Source organism: Aegilops tauschii, chromosome 2 (genome assembly GCF_002575655.3).
Source record: "Aegilops tauschii subsp. strangulata cultivar AL8/78 chromosome 2, Aet v6.0, whole genome shotgun sequence".
NCBI classification, from domain to species: Eukaryota; Viridiplantae; Streptophyta; class Magnoliopsida; order Poales; family Poaceae; genus Aegilops; species Aegilops tauschii.
In genome coordinates this window covers 471,080,673-471,102,660 of record NC_053036.3, presented here as the reverse complement: position 1 = coordinate 471,102,660, position 21,988 = coordinate 471,080,673, and the positions used below count along the sequence as shown (strand labels likewise).

The 21,988-nt window shown below is 47.5% G+C and overlaps 1 protein-coding gene across 1 annotated transcript; it reads right to left on the bottom strand.

Annotated features, from left to right (window-relative positions):
* Positions 1-5,950: 5,950 nt before the first annotated feature.
* LOC109749368 (receptor-like serine/threonine-protein kinase ALE2) lies at positions 5,951-10,185 on the bottom strand. Its single transcript, XM_020308328.4, has 8 exons — positions 9,919-10,185; positions 9,057-9,176; positions 8,782-8,871; positions 8,313-8,684; positions 7,964-8,215; positions 7,346-7,729; positions 6,928-7,168; positions 5,951-6,832 (listed from the first exon to the last, which is right to left on the bottom strand). Exons 1-8 carry the CDS (start codon positions 9,974-9,976, stop codon positions 6,127-6,129), a joined length of 2,223 nt encoding a protein of 740 aa, XP_020163917.1. The 5' UTR covers positions 9,977-10,185; the 3' UTR covers positions 5,951-6,126.
* Between the last annotated feature and the right edge of the window lie 11,803 nt (positions 10,186-21,988).

Below are 21,988 nucleotides of genomic sequence, written 5' to 3'. Positions count from 1 at the left end.
TTCCTAGTAGAACTAGGAGCCCTTCCAAGTAGTAGGAGTAGGAGAGAAGGAAAGGGAAAAGAGAAGAGAAGGAAGGAGGGGGCGCCGCCCCTCCCCCTAGTCCAATTCGGACTAAGCATTGCGGGGGCGCGCAGCCTCCCCTCTCTCTTTCCCCTAAAGCCCAATAAGGCCCATATACCCCCCGGCGAATTCCCGTAACTCTCCGGTACTCCGAAAAATACCCGAATCACTCGGAACCTTTCCGATGTCCGAATATAGTCGTCCAATATATCGATCTTTACGTCTCGACCATTTTGAGACTCCTCGTCATGTCCCTGATCTCATCCGGGACTCCGAACTACCTTCGGTACATCAAAACACAAAAACTCATAATACAATCGTCACCGAAACTTTAAGCGTGCGGACCCTACGGGTTCGAGAACTATGTAGACATGACCGAGACACGTCTCCGGTCAATAACCAATAGCGGAACCTGGATGCTCATATTGGCTCCCACATATTCTACGAAGATCTTTATCGGTCAAACCGCATAACAACATACGTTGTTCCCTTTGTCATCGGTATGTTACTTGCCCGAGATTCGATCGTCGGTATCTCAATACCTAGTTCAATCTCGTTACTGGCAAGTCTCTTTACTCGTTCCATAATACATCATCCCGCAACTAACTCATTAGTTGCAATGCTTGCAAGGCTTATAGTGATGTGCATTACCGAGTGGGCCCAGAGATACCTCTCCGACAATCGGAGTGACAAATCCTAATCTCGAAATATGCCAACCCAATAAGTACCTTTGGAGACACCTGTAGAGCACCTTTATAATCACCCAGTTACGTTGTGACGTTTGGTAGCACACAAAGTGTTCCTCCGGTAAATGGGAGTTGCATAATCTCATAGTCATAGGAACATGTATAAGTCATGAAGAAAGCAATAGCAGAATACTAAACGGTCGAGTGCTAAGCTAACAGAATGGGTCAAGTCAATCACATCATTCTCCTAATGATGTGATCCCATTAATCAAATGACAACTCATGTCAATGGCTAGGAAACATAACCATCTTTGATCAACGAGCTAGTCAAGTAGAGGCATACTAGTGACACTCTGTTTGTCTATGTATTCACACAAGTATTATGTTTCCGGTTAATCCAATTCTAGCATGAATAATAAACATTTATCATGAAATAAGGAAATAAATAATAACTTTATTATTGCCTCTAGGGCATATTTCCTTCACGCGGGACCTCCTCACATCGGCACGGCCCTGGTGCATGGGCCCGTCCCTGCCACATCGACAAACCTGAGCGGTCGAGCACCGGCTCGCGGTGCGCCCCGCGCACGTCACCTCACCAGGCCCTCAGTGCCCTCGCCTCCTCGCGGAACAACCAGCGGCAGGCTGGCAGCTATAACGTCAAACTGTGCTTCTTCTTGTGCCTGTTCACAGGGACCCCATGAGGAGGATAGAAGGCGTCACCACGAGTCTCCTTTTCTCTCGTGCAATTCGCTTGCATGTTAAAAGGGGGGCTCCTGAGCATCGCGACTCAGGAGCTCTTACTGGCTCTCCAGCCCTCACCCCCTGGCCTTGACCACGGCATCGCGACCTGGCATACCAGCGGCGGCTGAGCTCGCTCGAGGGCCGGGACCTGAGGACGTAGAGCACTAGGGAGAGCACGGGAAGAGGGGGACTCGTGCGGGCCAAGCCTAGCTATGCTGCGAATGGTTGTGCACAGGCCTGGCGCATCACGAGGAATCGACTCGGAATCGGCAAGATAAGTCTCGCGTTCAGATTGGCTAGCTGATTGGAGCCTAGGTGTTCGCGCTCGCCGCATTCCTGTTACGGCCACGTCGCCTCCCTTTCCTGCCTTACCATGGCTGCTTGAATGCTAAAGGGGACCTCTTGAGCATCGCGCCTCAGGGGCTCTTACCGAACCTCGGGCCGCACACCTCCTGGCCTTGACCACGGCACACGACCTAGCATACCAGCAACGGCTGTAGCCTGCCTGGGGACTGGGACCTGTCGGCGCAGAGCAACAAGCTATCGCGAGGTTGGAAAGGGGAGACCGAGACTTAACAGGACATGCGTTCACAAATTTTCATAATAAGGAAGATATACACAAAAGGGCATCGCGGATCCTTACACACCCTCACGGGGTACTTCATGATTCTCCGCAGGAAACAGAAATGAGAGCTAAGAGGAATCCTATCTACACCCCCTCAAGGCGGACGCCATCATCAACAGTGGGCCACGGGAGGCCGACGCCAACCTCATCCAGATCAGCGGCGGCGGCGGCTGGACGCCGCAGCCCTGCTCCGAGCCCGGCGAGAGCTCGGGGGCACGTAGCTGTCGTCGCTCGTCTCCGGGGTCTCGTAAAGCTCAGGAGAGTCGCTAGACTCCCAGGGGCTGCTGCTGCTGGAGTAGCCGCGAGCGGAGCGCGCGTCAGCTTGGCGCTCCTCTCCGGGGCAACACTCCAGGCGGCGGCCCTCCGCCTCAAAGACCTTGAAGAAGAGCGTGGAGGCGCCGTCGTACTCGAAGTGGATCGCTAGGGCGCCCCTCGCACGGCAGACCCGCGCGACCTCGCCCTAGCCGTGAGTCATGAAGATCTTGCCGTTGGGGACCGCTTCGATCTCTGCTCCGGTCGCCGGAGTGTCGCAATCGGCGTGCTGCAACCAGAGCTCGAGAGGCCCCCTCGGCGGCATCACATCGGAGAAGAACCGCGGGAAGCGGATCCAAGAGCTTGGGGGCATCGGCACCCATAGCACGAGCTCGCACGAGGAATCCGGGGCGTGGATTACAGGGGCGACAGCGCGTGTCGCCGTGGCGCGGCGACCATAGGCGCGGCGTGGGGGACGCCGCTCGTCGCCCCGTCCTCCTGAGCCCTCAGCCCGGGCGTACAAGGGTAGCGGATACCCTGGAGGAGGCCGCTCGCACCAAGGCCTCGTCACCACCTGCATCGCCGCTTCATCACGGCGGTGGACCGACCTCTTCTTCGGTGGTAGCGGCCCCGGATCATCGCGGGGGGCCTTTCCCTTCTCTTCAGCGGAGAACCTTCTGATAGGCGCCATTGTTGCTAGCGGTGGAGCAAGGAGGAAGAAACAAGCGAACCGAGAAGATATGGGCGACGGGGGCTCCGCCCCCCTCCCCTTTTATAGCGGAAGGAGGCCAGCCGGCGCCTCCCACGACCCTAGGTAATGATGATTTTTTCTTGCATGTCGCAGGGACTTGTCAAGTCGAGCAGTTGCCGAGGCAGCGTGGGGAAGCGGAGATGCCCACGTCTAATCAATCGCCACGCGTCGACCGAGGTTGCAGGCTTTTGGGGCCCGCGGCGCTCCGTACTTGACCCTTGGCTTCGCCTCGAAGCCAAGCCCGAGTGCGCCTTGGGCCCGGGGGCTACTGTCGGTGTTTTGGGAACGGGGGTCCCCGGACTTGCCTGCCTGCGGCCCACAGCGTGGCTAAGTTAGCAGGCCGTACGGCCCATCTTCATCAACAAACCATCCAAGACCCTCGCAAGGGGCCAAGCCTCGCGAGGCGGACGACGCAAGACCTCCTCAGGAGTGGCCTAGCCAGGCAGGCTCACGAGCAGCGGAGATATCAAGGCGGGGCAAACCTCACGAGGCTTTCGTGACGTGAGCCATGACGATCGACACCAGGCGGGCGCCAGCGCGCGCAGCGTCCTTGTTTCCTTTTCGGTGCTGAAGGAGCAGGCGCACGCGCGGAGTACCGAGGCATCAAGCAAAGGTTTTCATATCGGTGCAACGAGACCAAGACCAGCAGGACGGCCAGGCAGAGGTCACCATGGAGCCCAAGACGGCGTCATCATCAGAGCCTTTTGCAGGCGAAGACCGCCTTTGTCAGGATAGCTTGTACTAGCTGTCCCCCTTCAAATTTGTCCGCCGTTATTGGCTCCCTTCCCGCTCAATATTTGGGAAGAGGACCAGGGCCTCTATAAATAGGTCTAGCCACCGTAGTAGTGAAAAAGGGGGATCTGAGCTCATCTTGGACTGGACCCATTCCATCCTCACACGCACAAGTTCGCAGAGCACAAGAACACCTCAACCTCATGAGGCTGTTCTTCCCCTTGTACTGTTCATCATCAGCCCAAGAGGCAATCCACCACCACACACTAGAGTAGGGTATTACACCACAACGGTGGCCCGAACCAGTATAAATCTCGTGTCTTTCTGTGTTGCGAGTTCATCGAGTTCGTCCGCGAGATCTTAGTGAGTTAGGGCGTAGATCGGTAGGAGGGAAAGACTTCGCGCGCACCCCAGAGTTCGAACCTTAAGGGTTTTGCCGGAACCCGAGATCCGACAAGATGGTCACAATGCCTTTTTCTAGATGGTCACGATACCCTTTTCTAGAGTAACGGATGGTTGAACAGGTCATGTGCGGTGGAGATTGCGCCCTTGACGCTTGCCAAACACCTAAACTCTTTTTCTAAAGAATGATGGTCAAAGGGCATATTAGATCTGACAATTATCAAGTAAAATAACTACGACAATTGAAAGACAACTAGACGCAAGATGACAAGTAAAAACAATTACATGGAAAATCATACTAGCCTTTTCTTCCTCCAATCGATTACCGTCACCGCAGAATGAAAATTGCACTGACGGTAGAGGAAAGGGACGCCTGCAAATGCCCTGGCCTTACCAGGCTTTAAAGACCGCAACAGAATTTGTCGCCTCAAACTAGATGTAGAAGTCGTTGAAGAAACATCGGTTAGAGAATCACCCTCTGCAGTACAGGCCCGCAATCCAGCACCAGTCTAGAGAGTTGCAGAAACCAGACCATGCCGCAGAATAACATGAAAGCAGGTGTCAAAGTCGTTGCATCAATCACCACTTAATTGCTTTCCTTGACAGACACACCAACCGCCATGATCCAAAAAGAGCCAACAAATATGGCGACACAAACCCTTTCGTCGGCGCTGGATCAGAATTCAAAATTAGTACTCCAAATTGCTTTCAAAAATAGTCTTTTTGAGCATCGATTTTTACAAAAGTATTAGAAATGTTTTTTCTTCATAGAATTTTGCACGTATGTCAAAATAATCAGAACTATTTATTTTTTTACTATCCATAGGATGCATTTGAGCTCGGGAGCAGAAACTCCTTGCGCCTGTTTCCCTATGTGAAGCTTAACTTCACAACTCGGTGAAGGATGAGGTGAGAGAGCATGATCCTTTATAATTTAGGCCCTTACATGGCCTCCTATCCTTTAGCTCCTTATATTTGCTCCTCTAAAAAATGGCGGATCCTAACCGATCTTCTAAACTTAACTCCCTAAAATTGTTTTCATCAAAACCTCCTAGTTCTAATTTACATACGACATTTCAACCATGACGAAGAGTCGTCGATGATCATCTCCCTCAACCCCTTCATCTACAGTTGAAATGACTAGGTTCTATTTAATTGCTAAAAGGAAAAAAAGATGAAAGGGCACAAACTCACCTAGGCAATCCGTCAAACACTTGAAGGATTGAGGAGGTGTCACAGTCGGTCGACGGCATTGAGCCGATGCCCAAGCTGCTAGTGGTCTGTGGGGCTTCGAGATGCCCGGCAATCGACGGAGGGGCTCGGAGGAAGATCTGGTGTGTGCTTCCGGCGACGTGATTGACGCAGCGGCGGCAACGATAGAGCTTGATTCCGGCAATGACAACTACTGGCGAGCGTCTCAGAGTGTGGCTGGCGGGCGGTGGAGGTGCCAAGGTGTTGGCAGAGGCAAATGGTGGTCGCTAGAGGCAACGCCGTCGACGATGCAGGGTGGGGAGGGGAGGGTGCCAGCGCGGGATGAAGAGGAAAAGTTATACTACACGGGTGGGCGGCCGAGTATATTCGAGAGTCGAGGCAGCCGTGGAGTAAAAGTTTTGCTCCTCAGAGGCCTCAACGATCGGTTAGGGATGCTGTAAACTACTCAGTTTGCGTCCTCCTCTCGGGAAAGAAGAAACAAACCTGTGGCCCAAAACGCATGCACGATGCATCATCCACTAGATTAAAAATGATCTAGAACCAGGGGTTCTTTTCTTCGCATCAAAATCGGATCGACAAGAAGCAGTACCTTACCTAGCGCGGGCTATACAATTACAGAATGGGATGGAACTCTCTCTCTCTCTCTCGGCTGCTATAGCTAGCTACATCCAGTCGCCCTCGACGCTGCCGTCGTCGGAAGGGCGGTGGCCGTGCTCGCTCATGCTGCCCCTCAGCCGGTAGAAGTTCCTGGCCCTGGTCCTCAGCGGGCCGGACCAGTCGTACGTCGCCAGGGACTCGATCCTGTCCAGCACCGCGCTCGGCGTCGACCGCGGCCGCCGCGCCGACGGCTCCTCCGCGGGGTCCGAGCCGTAGCCCACGCGGGGCGCCCCGGGGACGCGAGGCCAGGACGGCGCGTCGCTGTCGTCGTTCCACGAGCAGCTCCTGCCGCCGTCGTTCCACGGGGACTCCTCCTCCTCCGTGGGCGTGCCGCCGCCGCCGCCCAGGGAGCCGCTGCAGGTCTCCTCGTTGCCGCCGCTGTAGATCAGCTTCAGCGCCTGCACCACCTCGCCCATGAACGGCCGCTGCGCCGCCTCCACGTGCACGCACATGGACGCGATGGCCGCCGCCTTGCCCAGCTTCTCCAAGTCGCGGCTCGCCGCCGGCAGCGACGGGTCCGCCAGCAGCTGCAGGCCTTCCCGGTTGGTGAGCAGCGGGCGCGCCCAGGTGACCAGGTTCTCGGACCCCGGCGGCTGGGTCATGTCCACCGGCTTCCGGCCCGACAGGAGCTCCAGGAGCACCACCCCGTAGCTGTACACGTCGCTCTTGACAAGAAGATGCCCCGTCATTGCATACTCCGGGGCAACGTACCTGCAAATAGTCCGTTCAAAACTCAACAAGGATTCAAAGAAACTAGGCGCGGTGTATTACTCTGCAACGATGGCAGTAACAGCAGGAAATCTTACCCGAAAGTTCCCATAACCTGAGTGGAAATGTGCTCGATTCCTTCTGATGCTTCCTTCGCCAACCCGAAATCCGCAACCTTGGCGGTGAAATCGTTCTCCAGTAGAACATTGCTAGCCTTGAAATCACGATGAATAACATGGGGATTGGCATCTTCATGCAGGTAGGCCAGACCCCTTGCTGCACCCAGCGCTATTTTCATTCTGGTGTCGAAGTCAAGTGGGCCATAGATCTTATCCGGACCTGAAATATCAGAACAGAAGCACATTACATATTTACAGCAGAGAATTTCCTGAGGTTTTTATGTGCCGACCAAAAAAGAAGCAGATGATAGGTGCATATGTGTGTTGTGCACTTTGGAGGTGAAGTTTCTTCAACACTATGAAGGTGATGTTATGCAGATTAACATAGTTCACATACCATGCAGGTGAGACTCAACGCTTCCGTTTGGCACAAGCTCGAATACTAAGCACCTTGTGCTCCGTTCAACGCATATACCGACCAACTTGACGAGATTGCGGTGATGCAAACGACTTAGCATCTCAACCTCTGCGATGAACTCACGGTCTCTGTTTTGGTGTTTCCCAGTGAGCAATTTGACAGCTACCTCAACTCCATCTTCAACTATGCCACGATAAACACGTCCATACCCTCCTTCGCCTATTATTCTGTTGAAGCTAAATTTGTCTGTTGCCTTCTCAAGCTCAGAAATTGAGAATGTCTTAACCGTGCGTGGGCAGGTAGCTATTGTCGAAGGAAAAGATGCTGTCGAGCTAGTCATACTGGAGAATGATGACCTCATACCTGAAACAGTTTAGTAACAAGGTGTTATAACAAACATTATCTGGACACTAAAACGATCTGAAAATGAAGCTTTATTGTCCCTGGTGCATAGTGGCTAGAAAATTGTAGCAAGATAAGAATTTGTACAGTCAAGGCCTAGTGTTTAATTTTCAGCTTAACTAATTTCAGTCAAATTGCTATAATGCAGAAATTAGAAGTGTAGTGTATTATACAATAGCTTGCTACCAAAATTACCTGTTTTTCTGGTGTTTGACGAATTTGAAGCATGACCAGTTCCATGAGGCTTTTGGCGTCCTTTGTACTTGCATATGATGCAGATGCCAAAACACATCAAAACAAGCACAACAGCTGACAGAGCAATTATGGCGATAATTTTGGAACTAATCTTCGGATGGCTTCCATTGTGTACATTTGCACCAAAGGGATACTCATTGCTGCTTATTGGACCCAAGGATCCTGGGATATTAGGTACTGAAGAAGGAAGGCCTGCAATGTTTTTGTGATCAAATAAAGCAAGCAAAATTTGACTAATGGGCCATTACGCTAGCGAAGTGGATGTGTCAACAACAATCATGTCACTCACCAGGATAATGAACATACGTTACGTCGTAATCACCAAAAATAGATGACTTTATAGGAACTTTCTTTCGCAAAAACCTGTTGCTAATCAGTAAGGCTGAAGTCCTATCAAACTTCTGACCTAGTGGCACCAAATCAATGGTGACGGTAGTCTTATCCGGATCTTGAATACTTCCCCCAGCACCCATTATCCGAACTTGACTCTGTTTCAGGAATGTACCTGCGGCAATCTCGATTTCTAGCTCATCAACTCTAGGGAACAACTGGTATGGTGCCACACTAAGATCGAGCTGAATTTGCATAGGATATACACAACCACAAGGGGAACCAATTGGAGTAGAAGTGAGCGGAGCGGAACAAGTTATTCCACTGCAATCTGTTTAATTTTCAGTGACAGGCAGGCGTATTAGTGTTATCTCATTCAGTACTAACAGTAAGATGCAGTCTATTGGTCTGAGGAGAAAAGGTAAAACCTTGTCTTTCAAATGATGGCGCCGAAGACGGTGGGGCGACATGAGGCCGTTTTCTGTGATGCCTATGCACTGGGTGATAAACAGAGGCACCTGGTAAACAAAAGCATAGATAAGTGATACAAAAGATTCTAAATAAACAGGATAATCGAAATAGAAAGTGGTACACACAGAAAATAATCATGGTATGTCACAGACAGAAAAGTACTTATGTGATTGCTATGCTACACCTGTAATTACCATTTATATGCAGAGACCTAATGAGTAGTTCTACTTACCTTGAGGTCCGGGAGAAGGGGCTGGTGCAGGGGAAAGAACTGAAGAATGCCGATGTGTTCTACTCCATAATCCAAGTAAGTAGGCCGTGATGGTTGTTGAGCTTGCCGTTCCCAGTGGCACTGCACAGGGTAAGGGTGTTCAGAAAAGGTGTTTGAACCCTTGCAATGTATACAAAGTTACAAACACAAAAGCAGATAATACAAAACTTGCATTCACTATAGCTGAAACGGCAATGTGTTTAATGGACAAGAAAATGCAAATGCAGACATGTTTTCCCCATCGGTTGGGGCTTGGCATTATGCGTAAAGTCGAGTGGATGCCGCCGAGTGCAATGACAGCTGCTGTATGCAAGAAGATGAGGACCGAACGGAACCTGCCCAAAAGGCCAAAACCCCTCGCCAGCATTGCACCAAAACCTAGAAATTTCTGTACCAATGCTTGCTGGCACCGCCGATGCAAGAAATCGGAACCACAAATTTGCATCGAAATTCGAGGCTCGATGTACTGAGCCTGATTTGGTTCATGAAAAGCAGAGAGAGGAAGGAGGCAGGAGACGGCCATCCGTGCCTTGTCCGCCCGACCTGGAGGCTGGATTCAGATGCGCGCAGGCAAATCGCAGGAGCTAGCTCCATGAGGCAAAGGCAAAAACCTTTTCCCCGCACAAGTCATGGCCATGGGGGGACTTGCCACGCACGCCATGGCCGGCGCTTTCCCCGGGCGATCCCATTGCAGGGCCGCGAGCCCAGGCCAGAATTCCACTCGGCATTGCGGCTCGAATGTCAAATCCAAGAAAAGGTACGATAACCCACCCGTGCAAGAACAGCGGAGAGGGGAGGGGGGGAAAATCTCGAGTGTACATACCATAAACGGAGGAGAGCGCGGCGAGGAGGAGGAGCAGGGCGGCTCCCCGCGGCCGCATCTCCGCCGGAGCCCGGTGGGCGGCGCGGGCTCCCTCAGGGCGCCGCCATGCGCGCGGGGTCCCACAGCCCGCCTCGCGCTAGCTCTGCTACTCTGCTGCCACAGCTGCTGCTTCCTTCTGCTCGCGGTGGAAGCTCTCTTTTTTTCTTCTTCTCCTCCTCCTTCTCGGGTCTTTTTGGTTCTTCGCATTGAAGTGATGCGCTGGTCCCGAGGGGGCATTAATTGGCGGGTGGGAAGATGCATCGGGGTCTTTGAACCTTTTCCGAATGCGTGGGTGCATTTTTTTTTTACTGTTGGATGGTTTTTTGCAACTGACGCAGCCACGTGTCTGTCACCTGCCCTGCCGTCCACAGTAAATTCCCTTCTCGTTTGATTCCAAATCTTCATCTTGCGCCGTATCCTCAACTTTCTTCATGCTACTATTGACTATTGACACAATGCTTCATGGTAGTTTTAAATTTTCTATCTTGCGCCAGATCCTCAACATTCGGACGGCTATGGTGAGAGCTGCATTATTAGAGCATGGTTAATAGTATAACCAACAGTCAGCTATACGGGTTGTCGCACTTATAGCCAACCTAATAACAAAAATTGCTTTTGAAGGTTTTAAAAAATATACAAAATTCATCAAAATTTATATTTTTACATTTCAAAAATTCTGAAAAAATACAAATCTACATGGAGGCATAACACAGGTGTGTGTACTTTTTTAGGACGAAATCTGTTCAAATGAGGGTTGTGCAAAAAAAAAGCTAATCTGTGGCTTCTAGCGCATGATACTGTTCATCCCCAAAGTCCATGAATTTTATTTTATTTTGCACAGATCGCATTTGAAGGTATTTCATCCTGACATTTTACATGCATACACATCCTTGTATACTTGTGCATCTTTTTTCCTAGATTTTTTTTAACTAAAATTTTTGAATTTTGATCTTTTCATATACATGTATTCCATGATGGCTGAGCTCCAAACGCTTCATTCACCTGATAGTCCACTCATACAATAGTAGGCATACTAGTCGAATATCCAATTCTCAGCCCGGACTCATCTACACCCAATGAACAGTAAATTGAAAAATAATACTAGAAAAATTCAAAATTCTGATTTTTTTTTTGTGGAGAAAGATGACTGAATGCGTGAGGTACCTGCTAATTTTCAAAGCATTTGGACATCTATATAGCTCTCAGCATAAAAATGAAATCAGGTCCAAACGGTAAAAAAAATCACAGACCCCAAATTTGTTTTTTTTGCTGAGATCTACTTATACATCCAAAATGCTCTGAAATTTGGCATGAACATCACGCACTTAGTCATCTTTCTCCAAAAAAAAATAGAATTTTTTGAATTCTTTAGTATTTTTAATGATTTTTTTCACTCTACGACTCATCTGAGTCTGGGAGCCAAAACGCCTCACTCGCATACAAGTATGCTATACCATTAATATGTGACGCACCTTTTTTATTAGAGAGGGCTCATGCTACAATCGTCAAGTTTGTAGCTTGCTTTTCTTTTTTCTCCTCTCATCTCCCATCCAACTAGACATAAACCTAATGTGACATCTTATAGCCCGTTAACGTCACTCTATTATACTTGCTCTTAGATCCTTCAGGAGTTACTGTAACATTTGTCTAAACTCTCAAACTATTGACACGAGATCTATGGACCTTGGGATAGTGGCATTGACCTATTTATCTAGACTCTATATGGGATTTTATACCATGTGTATTGAATATTGACACTTCTTCATGGTACTACTACTAGTAAAAGTTTTGACAAGAGCCAACTTTGCCGAAATTACAAAAATAAGGAAAAACACTTCAATACTTTTTCTCCGACTATCTCATAGCAACTGACACCTTCTCTTCTCCTTCGCCTGCTCTATCATGTATACCGCAGAAAGTCCACATAGTTTCACTCCTACATACGATCTCCTTCGGTTTACCCACTTTTGGTATGATACGAAAAATGCTTAATAGACTTGGCTTTTTCTCTTCAAATGACAAACTCTTTCCTAATATCTTCCACACCAGTAACACGAGAATATCTGCTTGACCGCCACATCACCCTCTATCTACTTGAATGTCTCCAAGACACAATCGAACATGCCCATATGATGATGGACAATGTTGAGTATTGTCCACAAGCATCGGTTCCATGTCGTCCGTCAACTCTAACCATGGGTACGTTCACGACTCCATTCACTGCCATCACAAGTTTGACAACCATCATCGACTCTCATTCACCACCAACATGTTATCATAATTCGTGGATTCCACCATCAACTATATTCATTGTTCCTATGCCTCGACCAGTTTTGAAGAATTCTAAGATGGCAAACTGATCAACATTTAAATTCGAGTTGAACATGCCGCAATACTATTATTTACAAATTCTATAGGCGCCCACTGACAGAAGAATTCTCAAAGCATCTCTAACTGATCTCATGAAACTTAACTCCATAGCCGGCCCTTATCTTTAACTGCTGGCAATTTAAGGAGTTAAATGGTGGTCGTTACTAGCCGATTCCTTATTACAAATAAAATTCGCACACTTCTTTTAGCCTCGTCGCATACATTTCAAACAATTGCACCCTATTTCATCAGTCACTCAAATGATTCAAATCCAACATATACAACAAATCAACCATAAATATGCATATAGTTCATATCATCGACATCGAGCAATTCAAATTAAAACATGCATAGAGTTCATCCAAATTCCAAAAGGTACCACATCAATCATGTTTGATCCAAAATCACCACAATATAGCATGTCTTGTCATGGATCGAGCCCTACTAAATGCATACTACATGAACTCAAGCACCATCACCTCCTTGTCCACCTCCATCCGCATAACCACCACCATCCTCCGATTGGTTCATGATCTCTACACGAGTGAGCTCCCAATACTTTTTTGTCGTGGCATCCATCATGGTTGGGTCCATGAACATGATACACGTTCTTCGGCCTTCTTCTCTTTCACAAGCATCACCTCCTCAAGTGCAAGCTACGCTCCCCTGCCTTCATATTCCTCTCTTCGGTTGCCAACTTTGACCTGTTGGGGAATGTAGTAATTTCAAAAAAATTCCTACGCACACGCAAGATCATGGTGAAGATCATGGTGATGCATAGCAACGAGAAGGGAGAGTGTCGTCCACGTACCCTCGTAGACCGTTAAGCGGAAGCGTTATGACAACGCGATTGATGTAGTCGTACGTCTTCACGATCGACCGATCCTCAGTACCGAACGTACGGCACCTCCGCGTTCAGCACACGTTCAGCTCGGTGACGTCCCGCGAACTCATGATCCAGTAGAGCTCGAGGGAGAGTTTCGTCAGCACGACGGCATGGTGACGATGTTGATGAAGCTACCGTTGCAGGGCTTCGCCTAAGCACCGCTACGATATGACCGAGGTGGATTATGGTGGAGGGGGCACCGCACACGACTGGGAGAGATCAATGATCAACTTGTGTGTCCTAGGGTGCCCCCTACCTCCGTATATAAAGGAGCAAGGGGGGAGGCCGGCCGGCCCTATAGGGCGCGCCAGGAGTAGGAGTCCTCCTCCTAGTAGGAGTAGGACTCCCCTCTTTCCTACTCCTACTATGAGGGGGAAAGGAAGGGGAGAAGGAGAAGGAAAGGGGCCCCCCTTCCTAGTCCAATTCGGACCAGAGGGGGAGGGGCGCGCGGCCTGCCCTGGCCGGCCCCTCTCTCTCTCTCCACTAGGGCCCAACAAGGCCCATTAACCCCCGGGGGGTTCCAGTAACCCCTCCGGCACTCCGGTAAAATCCCGATTTCACCCGGAACTCTTCCGATGTCCAAATGTAGGCTTCCAATATATCAATATTTATGTCTCGACCATTTCGAGACTCCTCGTCATGTCCGTGATCATATCTGGGACTCCGAACTACCTTCGGTACATCAAAACATATAAACTCATAATACCGATCGTCACAGAACTTTAAGCGTGCGGACCCTACGGGTTCGAGAATTATGTAGACATGACCGAGACACGTTACCGGTCAATAACGAACAGCGGAACCTAGATGCTCATATTGGTTCCTACATATTCTACGAAGATCTTTATCGGTCAAACCGCATAACAACATACGTTGTTCCCTTTGTCATCGGTATGTTACTTGCCCGAGATTCGATTGTCGGTATCTCAATACCTAGCTCAATCTCGTTATCGGCAAGTCTCTTTACTCGTTCCGTAATGCATCATTCCGCAACTAACTCATTAGTCACATTGCTTGCAAGGCTTATTGTGATGTGCATTACCGAGAGGGCCCAGAGATACCTCTCCGACAATCGGAGTGACAAATCCTAATCTCGATCTATGCCAACTCAACAAGTACCATCGGAGACACCTGTAGAGCACCTTTATAATCACCCAGTTACGTTGTGACGTTTGGTAGCACACAAAGTGTTCCTCCGGTAATCGGGAGTTGCATAATCTCACAGTCACAGGAACATGTATAAGTCATGAAGAAAGCAATAGCAGTAAACTAAACGATCAAGTGCTTCGCTAACGGAATGGGTCAAGTCAATCACATCATTCTCCTAATGATGTGATCCCGTTAATCAAATGACAACTCATGTCTATGGCTAGGAAACTCAACCATCTTTGATCAACGAGCTATTCAAGTAGAGGCATACTAGTGACACTATGTTTGTCTATGTATTCACACATGTATTATGTTTCCGGTTAATACAATTCTAGCATGAATAATAAACATTTATCATGATATGAGGAAATAAATAATAACTTTATTATTGCCTCTAGGGCATATTTCCTTCAGTCTCCCACTTGCACTAGAGTCAATAATCTAGATAACACAGTAATGATTCTAACACCCATGGAGTCTTGGTGCTGATCATGTTTTGCTCGTGGAAGAGGCTTAGTCAACGGGTCTGCAACATTCAGATCCGTATGTATCTTGCAAATCTCTATGTCTCTCACTTGGTCTTGATCCCGGATGGAATTGAAGCGTCTTTTGATGTGCTTGGTCCTCTTGTGAAATCTGGATTCCTTTGCCAAGGCAATTGCACCAGTATTGTCACAAAAGATTTTCATTGGACCCGATGCACTAGGTATGACACCTAGATCGGATATGAACTCCTTCATTTGCTGCTTCCGAAGCAGCTATGTACTCCGCTTCACACGTAGATCCCGCCACGATGCTTTGTTTAGAACTGCACCAACTGACAGCTCCACCGTTCAATGTAAACACGTATCAGGTTTGCGATTTAGAATCGTCCGGATCAGTGTCAAAGCTTGCATCGACGTAACCATTTACGACGAGCTCTTTGTCACCTCCATAAACGAGAAACATATCCTTAGTCCTTTTCATGTATTTCAGGATGTTCTTGACCGTTGTCCAGTGATCCACTCCTGGATTACTTTGGTACCTACCTGCTAAGCTAATTGCAAGGCACACATCAGGCCTGGTACACAGCATTGCATACATGATAGAGCCTATGGCTGAAGCATAGGGAACACTTTTCATTTTCTCTCTATCTTCTGCAGTGGTCGGGCATTGAGTCTGACTCAACTTCACACCTTGTAACACAGGCAAGAACCCTTTCTTTGCTTGATCCATTTTGAACTTCTTCAAAACTTTATCAAGGTATGTGCTTTGTGAAAGTCCAATTAAGCGTCTTGATCTATCTCTATAGATCTTGATGCCCAATATATAAGCAGCTTTACCGAGGTCTTTCATTGAAAAACTCTTATTCAAGTATCCTTTTATGCTATCCAGAAATTCTATATCATTTCCAATCAACAATATGTCATCCACATATAATATTAGAAATGCTACAGAGCTCCTACTCACTTTCTTGTAAATACAGGCTTCTCCAAAAGTCTGTATAAATCCATATGCTTTGATCACACTATCAAAACATTTGTTCCAACTCCGAGAGGCTTGCACCAGTCCATAAATGGATCGCTGGAGCTTGCACACTTTGTTAGCTCCCTTTGGATCGACAAAACCTTCCGGTTGCATCATATACAACTCTTCTTCCAGAAATCCATTCAGGAATGTAGTTTTGACATCCATTTGCCAAATTTCATAATCATAAAATGCGGCAATTGCTAACATGATTCGGACAGACTTAAGCATCGCTACGGGTGAGAAAGTCTCATCGTAGTCAACTCCTTGAACTTGTCGAAAACCTTTCGCAACAAGTCGAGCTTTGTAGACAGTAACATTACCGTCAGTGTCAGTCTTCTTCTTGAAGATCCATTTATTCTCTATGGCTTGCCGATCATCGCGCAAGTCAACCAAAGTCCACACTTTGTTCTCATACATGGATCCCATCTCAGATTTCATGGCCTCAAGCCATTTTGCAGAATCTGGGCTCACCATCACTTCTTCATAGTTTGTAGGTTCGCCTTGGTCAAGTAACATGACCTCAAGAATAGGATTACCGTACCACTCTGGTGCGGATCTTACTCTGGTTGACCTACGAGGTTCGGTAGTAACTTGATCTGAAGTTTCATGATCAACATCATTAGCTTCCTCACTAATTGGTATAGGTGTCACATGAACCGATTTCTGTGATGAACTAATTTCCAATAAGGGAGCAGGTACAGTTACCTCATCAAGTTCTACTTTCCTCCCACTCACTTCTTTCGAGAGAAACTCCTTCTCTAGAAAGGATCCATTCTTAGCAACGAATGTTTTGCCTTCAGATCTGTGATAGAAGGTGTACCCAACAGTTTCCTTTGGGTATCCTATGAAGACACATTTCTCCGATTTGGGTTCGAGCTTATCAGGTTGAAGCTTTTTCACATAAGCATCACAGCCCCAAACTTTAAGAAACGACAACCTTGGTTTTCTTGCCAAACCACAGTTCATAAGGCGTCGTCTCAACGGATTTCGATGGTGCCCTATTTAACGTGAATGCAGCCGTCTCTAAAGCATAACCCCAAAATGATAGCGGTAAATCAGTAAGAGACATCATAGATCGCACCATATCTAGTAAAGTACGATTACGACGTTTGGACACACCATTACGCTATGGTGTTCCGGGTGGCGTGAGTTGCGAAACTATTCCGCATTGTTTCAAATGTAGACGAAACTCGTAACTCAAATATTCTCCTCCACGATCAGATCATAGAAACTTTATTTTCTTGTTACGATGATTTTCCACTTCACTCTGAAATTCTTTGAAGTTTTCAAATGTTTCAGACTTATGTTTCATTAAGTAGATATACCCATATCTGCTCAAATCATCTGTGAAGGTGAGAAAATAACGATACCCGCCGCGAGCCTCAATATTCATTGGACCACATACATCAGTATGTATGATTTCCAACAAATCCGTTGCTCGCTCCATTGTTCCGGAGAACGGCGTTTTAGTCATCTTGCCCATGAGGCATGGTTCACAAGTACCAAGTGATTCCAGAAGTCCATCAGTATGGAGTTTCTTCATGCGTTTTACACCAATATGACCCAAATGGCAGTGCCACAAATAAGTTGCACTATCATTATCAACTCTACATCTTTTGGCTTCAACATTATGAATATGTGTATCACTACTATCCAGATTCATCACAAATAGACCACTCTTCAAGGGTGCATGACCATAAAAGATATTACTCATATAAATAGAACAACCATTATTCTCAGATTTAAATGAATAACCGTCTCGCATCAAACAAGATCCAGATATAATGTTCATGCTTAACGCTGGCACCAAATAACAATTATTCAGGTCTAAAACTAATCTCGAAGGTAGATGTAGAGGTAGCGTGCCGACGGCGATCACATGGACTTTGGAACCATTTCCCACGCGCATCGTCACCTCGTCCTTAGCCAGTCTTCGCTTAATCTGTAGTCCCTGTTTCGAGTTGCAAATATTAGCAACAGAACCATATCAAATACCCGGGTTGCTACTGTGAGCTCTAGTAAGGTACACATCAATAACATGTATATCACATATACCTTTGTTCACCTTGCCATCCTTCTTATCCGCCAAATACTTGGGGCAGTTCCGCTTCCAGTGACCAGTCTGTTTGCAGTAGAAGCACTCAGTCTCAGGCTTAGGTCCAGACTTGGGTTTCTTCTCCTGAGCAGCAACTTGTTTGCCGTTCTTCTTGAAGTTTCCCATCTTCTTCCCTTTACCCTTTTTCTTGAAACTGGTGGTCTTGTTGACCATCAACACTTGATGCTCCTTCTTGATTTGTACCTCCGCAGCCTTGAGCATTGCGAAGAACTCGGGAATTGTCTTATCCATCCCTTGCATATTATAGTTCATCACGAAGCTCTTGTAGCTTGGTGGCAGTGATTGAAGAATTCTGTCAATGACACTATCATCCAGAAGATTAACTCCCAGTTGAATCAAGTGATTGCAGTACCCAGACATTCTGAGTATATATTCACTGACAGAACTATTCTCCTCCATTTTGCAGCTGTAGAACTTATTGGAGACTTCATATCTCTCAATCCGGGCATTTGCTTGAAATATTAACTTCAACTCCTGAAACATCTCATATGCTCCATGACGTTCAAAACGTCCTTGAAGTCCCGGTTCTAAGCCGTAAAGCATGGCACACTGAACTATTGAGTAGTCATCAGCTTTGCTCTGCCATACGTTCTTAACGTCGTCAGTTGCATCTGCAGCAGGCCTGGCACCCAGCGGTGCTTCCAGGACGTAATTCTTCTGTGCAGCAATGAGGATAATCCTCAAGTTACAGACCCAGTCCGTGTAATTGCTACCATCATCTTTCAACTTTGCTTTATCAAGGAACGCATTAAAATTCAACGGAACAACAACACGGGCCATCTATCTACAACAACATAGACAGGCAAAATACTATTAGGTACTAAGTTCATGATAAATTTAAGTTCAATTAATCATATTACTTAAGAACTCCCACATAGATAGACATCCCTCTAATCATCTAAGTGATCACGTGATCCATATCAACTAAACCATAACCGATCATCACGTGAGATGGAGTAGTTTTCAATGGTGAACATCACTATGTTGATCATATCTACTATATGATTCACGCTCGACCTTTCGGTCTCAGTGTTCCGAGGCCATATCTGCATATGCTAGGCTCGTCAAGTTTAACCCGAGTATTCTGCATGTGCAAAACTGTCTTACACCCGTTGTAGATGAACGTTGAGCTTATCACACCCGACCATCACATGGTGTCTCGGCACGACGAACTTTGGCAACGGTGCATACTCAGGGAGAACACTTTTACCTTGAAATTTAGTGAGAGATCATCTTATAATGCTACCGTCAAACAAAGAAGAATAAGATGCATAAAGGATAAACATCACATGCAATCAATATAAGTGATATGATATGGCCATCATCATCTTGTGCCTTTGATCTCCATCTCCAAAGCACCGTCATGATCACCATCGTCACCGGCGCGACACCTTGATCTCCATTGTAGCATCGTTGTTGTCTCGCCAACTATTGCTTCTACGACTATCGCTACCGCTTAGTGATAAAGTAAAGCAATTACAGGGCGATTGCATTGCATACAATAAAGCGACAACCATATGGCTCCTGCCAGTTGCCGATAACTCCGTTACAAAACATGATCATCTCATACAATAAAATATAGCATCATGTCTTGACCATATCACATCACAACATGCCCTGCAAAAACTAGACGTCCTCTACTTTGTTGTTGCAAGTTTTACGTGGCTGCTACGGGCTGAGCAAGAACCGTTCTTACCTATGCATCAAAACCACAACGATAGTTCGTCAAGTTAGTGCCGTTTTAACCTTCTCAAGGACCGGGCGTAGTCACACTCGGTTCAACTAAAGTTGGAGAAACTGACACCCGCCAGCCACCTGTGTGCAAAGCACGTCGGTAGAACCAGTCTCGCGTAAGCGTACACGTAATGTGGGTCCGGGCCGCTTCATCCAACAATACCGCCGAACCAAAGTATGACATGCTGGTAAGCAGTATGACTTGTATCGCCCACAACTCACTTGTGTTCTACTCGTGCATATAACATCTACGCAATAACCTGGCTCGGATGCCACTATTGGGGAACGTAGTAATTTCAAAAAAATTCCTACGCACACGCAAGATCATGGTGATGCATAGCAACGAGAGGGGAGAGTGTCGTCCACGTACCCTCGTAGACCGTTAAGCGGAAGCATTATGACAACGCGGTTGATGTAGTCGTACGTCTTCACGATCGACCGATCCTCAGTACCGAATGTACGGCACCTCCGCGTTCAGCACACGTTCAGCTCGGTGACGTCCCGCGAACTCACGATCTAGTAGAGCTCGAGGGAGAGTTTCGTCAGCACGACAGCGTGGTGACGATGTTGATGAAGCTACCGTCGCGGGGCTTCGCCTAAGCACCGCTACGATATGACTGAGGTGGATTATGGTGGAGGGGGCACCGCACACGGCTGGGAGAGATCAATGATCAACTTGTGTGTCCTAGGGTGCCCCCCTACCCCCGTATATAAAGGAGCAAGGGGGGAGGTCGGCCGGCCCTGTAGGGCGCGCCAGGAGGAGGAGTCCTCCTCCTAGTAGGAGTAGGACTCCCCTCTTTCCTACTCCTACTAGGAGGGGGAAAGGAAGGGGAGAAGGAGAAGGAAAGGGGGGCGCCCCCCCTTCCTAGTCCAATTCGGACAAGAGGGGGAGGGGGCGCGCGGCCTGCCCTGGCCGGCCCCTCTCTCTCTCCACTAGGGCCCAACAAGGCCCATTAACCCCCGGGGGTTCCGGTAACCCCTCCGGCACTCCGGTAAAATCCCGATTTCCCTCGGAACTCTTCCGATGTCCAAATGTAGGCTTCCAATATATCAATCTTTATGTCTCGACCATTTCGAGACTCCTCGTCATGTCCATGATCATATTCGGGACTCCGAACTACCTTTGGTACATCAAAACATATAAACTCATAATACCGATCGCCACAGAACTTTAAGCGTGCGGACCCTACGGGTTCAAGAACTATGTAGACATGACCGAGACACGTTACCGGTTAATAACCAACAGCGGGACCTGGATGCTCATATTGGTTCCTACATATTCTACGAAGATCTTTATCGGTCAAACCGCATAACAACATATGTTGTTCCCTTTGTCATCGGTATGTTACTTGCCCTAGATTCGATCGTCGGTATCTCAATACCTAGCTCAATCTCGTTACCGGCAAGTCTCTTTACTCGTTCCGTAATGCATCATTCCGCAACTAACTCATTAGTCACATTGCTTGCAAGGCTTATTGTGATGTGCATTACCGAGAGGGCCCAAAGATACCTCTCCGACAATCGGAGTGACAAATCCTAATCTCGATCTATGCCAACTCAACAAGTACCATCGGAGACACCTGTAGAGCACCTTTATAATCACCCAGTTACGTTGTGACGTTTGGTAGCACACAAAGTGTTCCTCCGGTAATCGGGAGTTGCATAATCTCATAGTCACAGGAACATGTATAAGTCATGAAGAAAGCAATAGTAGTGAACTAAACGATCAAGTGCTTCGCTAACGGAATGGGTCAAGTCAATCACATCATTCTCCTAATGATGTGATCCCGTTAATCAAATGACAACTCATGTCTATGGCTAGGAAACTCAACCATCTTTGATCAACGAGCTAGTCAAGTAGAGGCATACTAGTGACACTATGTTTGTCTATGTATTCACACATGTATTATGTTTCCGGTTAATACAATTCTAGCATGAATAATAAACATTTATCATGATATGAGGAAATAAATAATAACTTTATTATTGCCTCTAGGGCATATTTCCTTCATGACCATCGCTTCTCGTCCTGCAAGGACTTGAGCTCGTTCCGCCTTGTCGCCTTTTCTTCTTTGAGTTCGGCTGCCAATGCTTTCATGGTCTCAATCATAGCCAAACGTTCTTCCCTGTAGGCTCCTAAGCCTCCTTTATTCTTCCACTCTTTTGCAATCTTATCACCATCCGACCTCTTGTTGTGATTTTCATCCTCCTCGTCATCGGTTTCAATGGATATGCTAATCATTGACCTCTTCGGTGTGGCTCGAGGT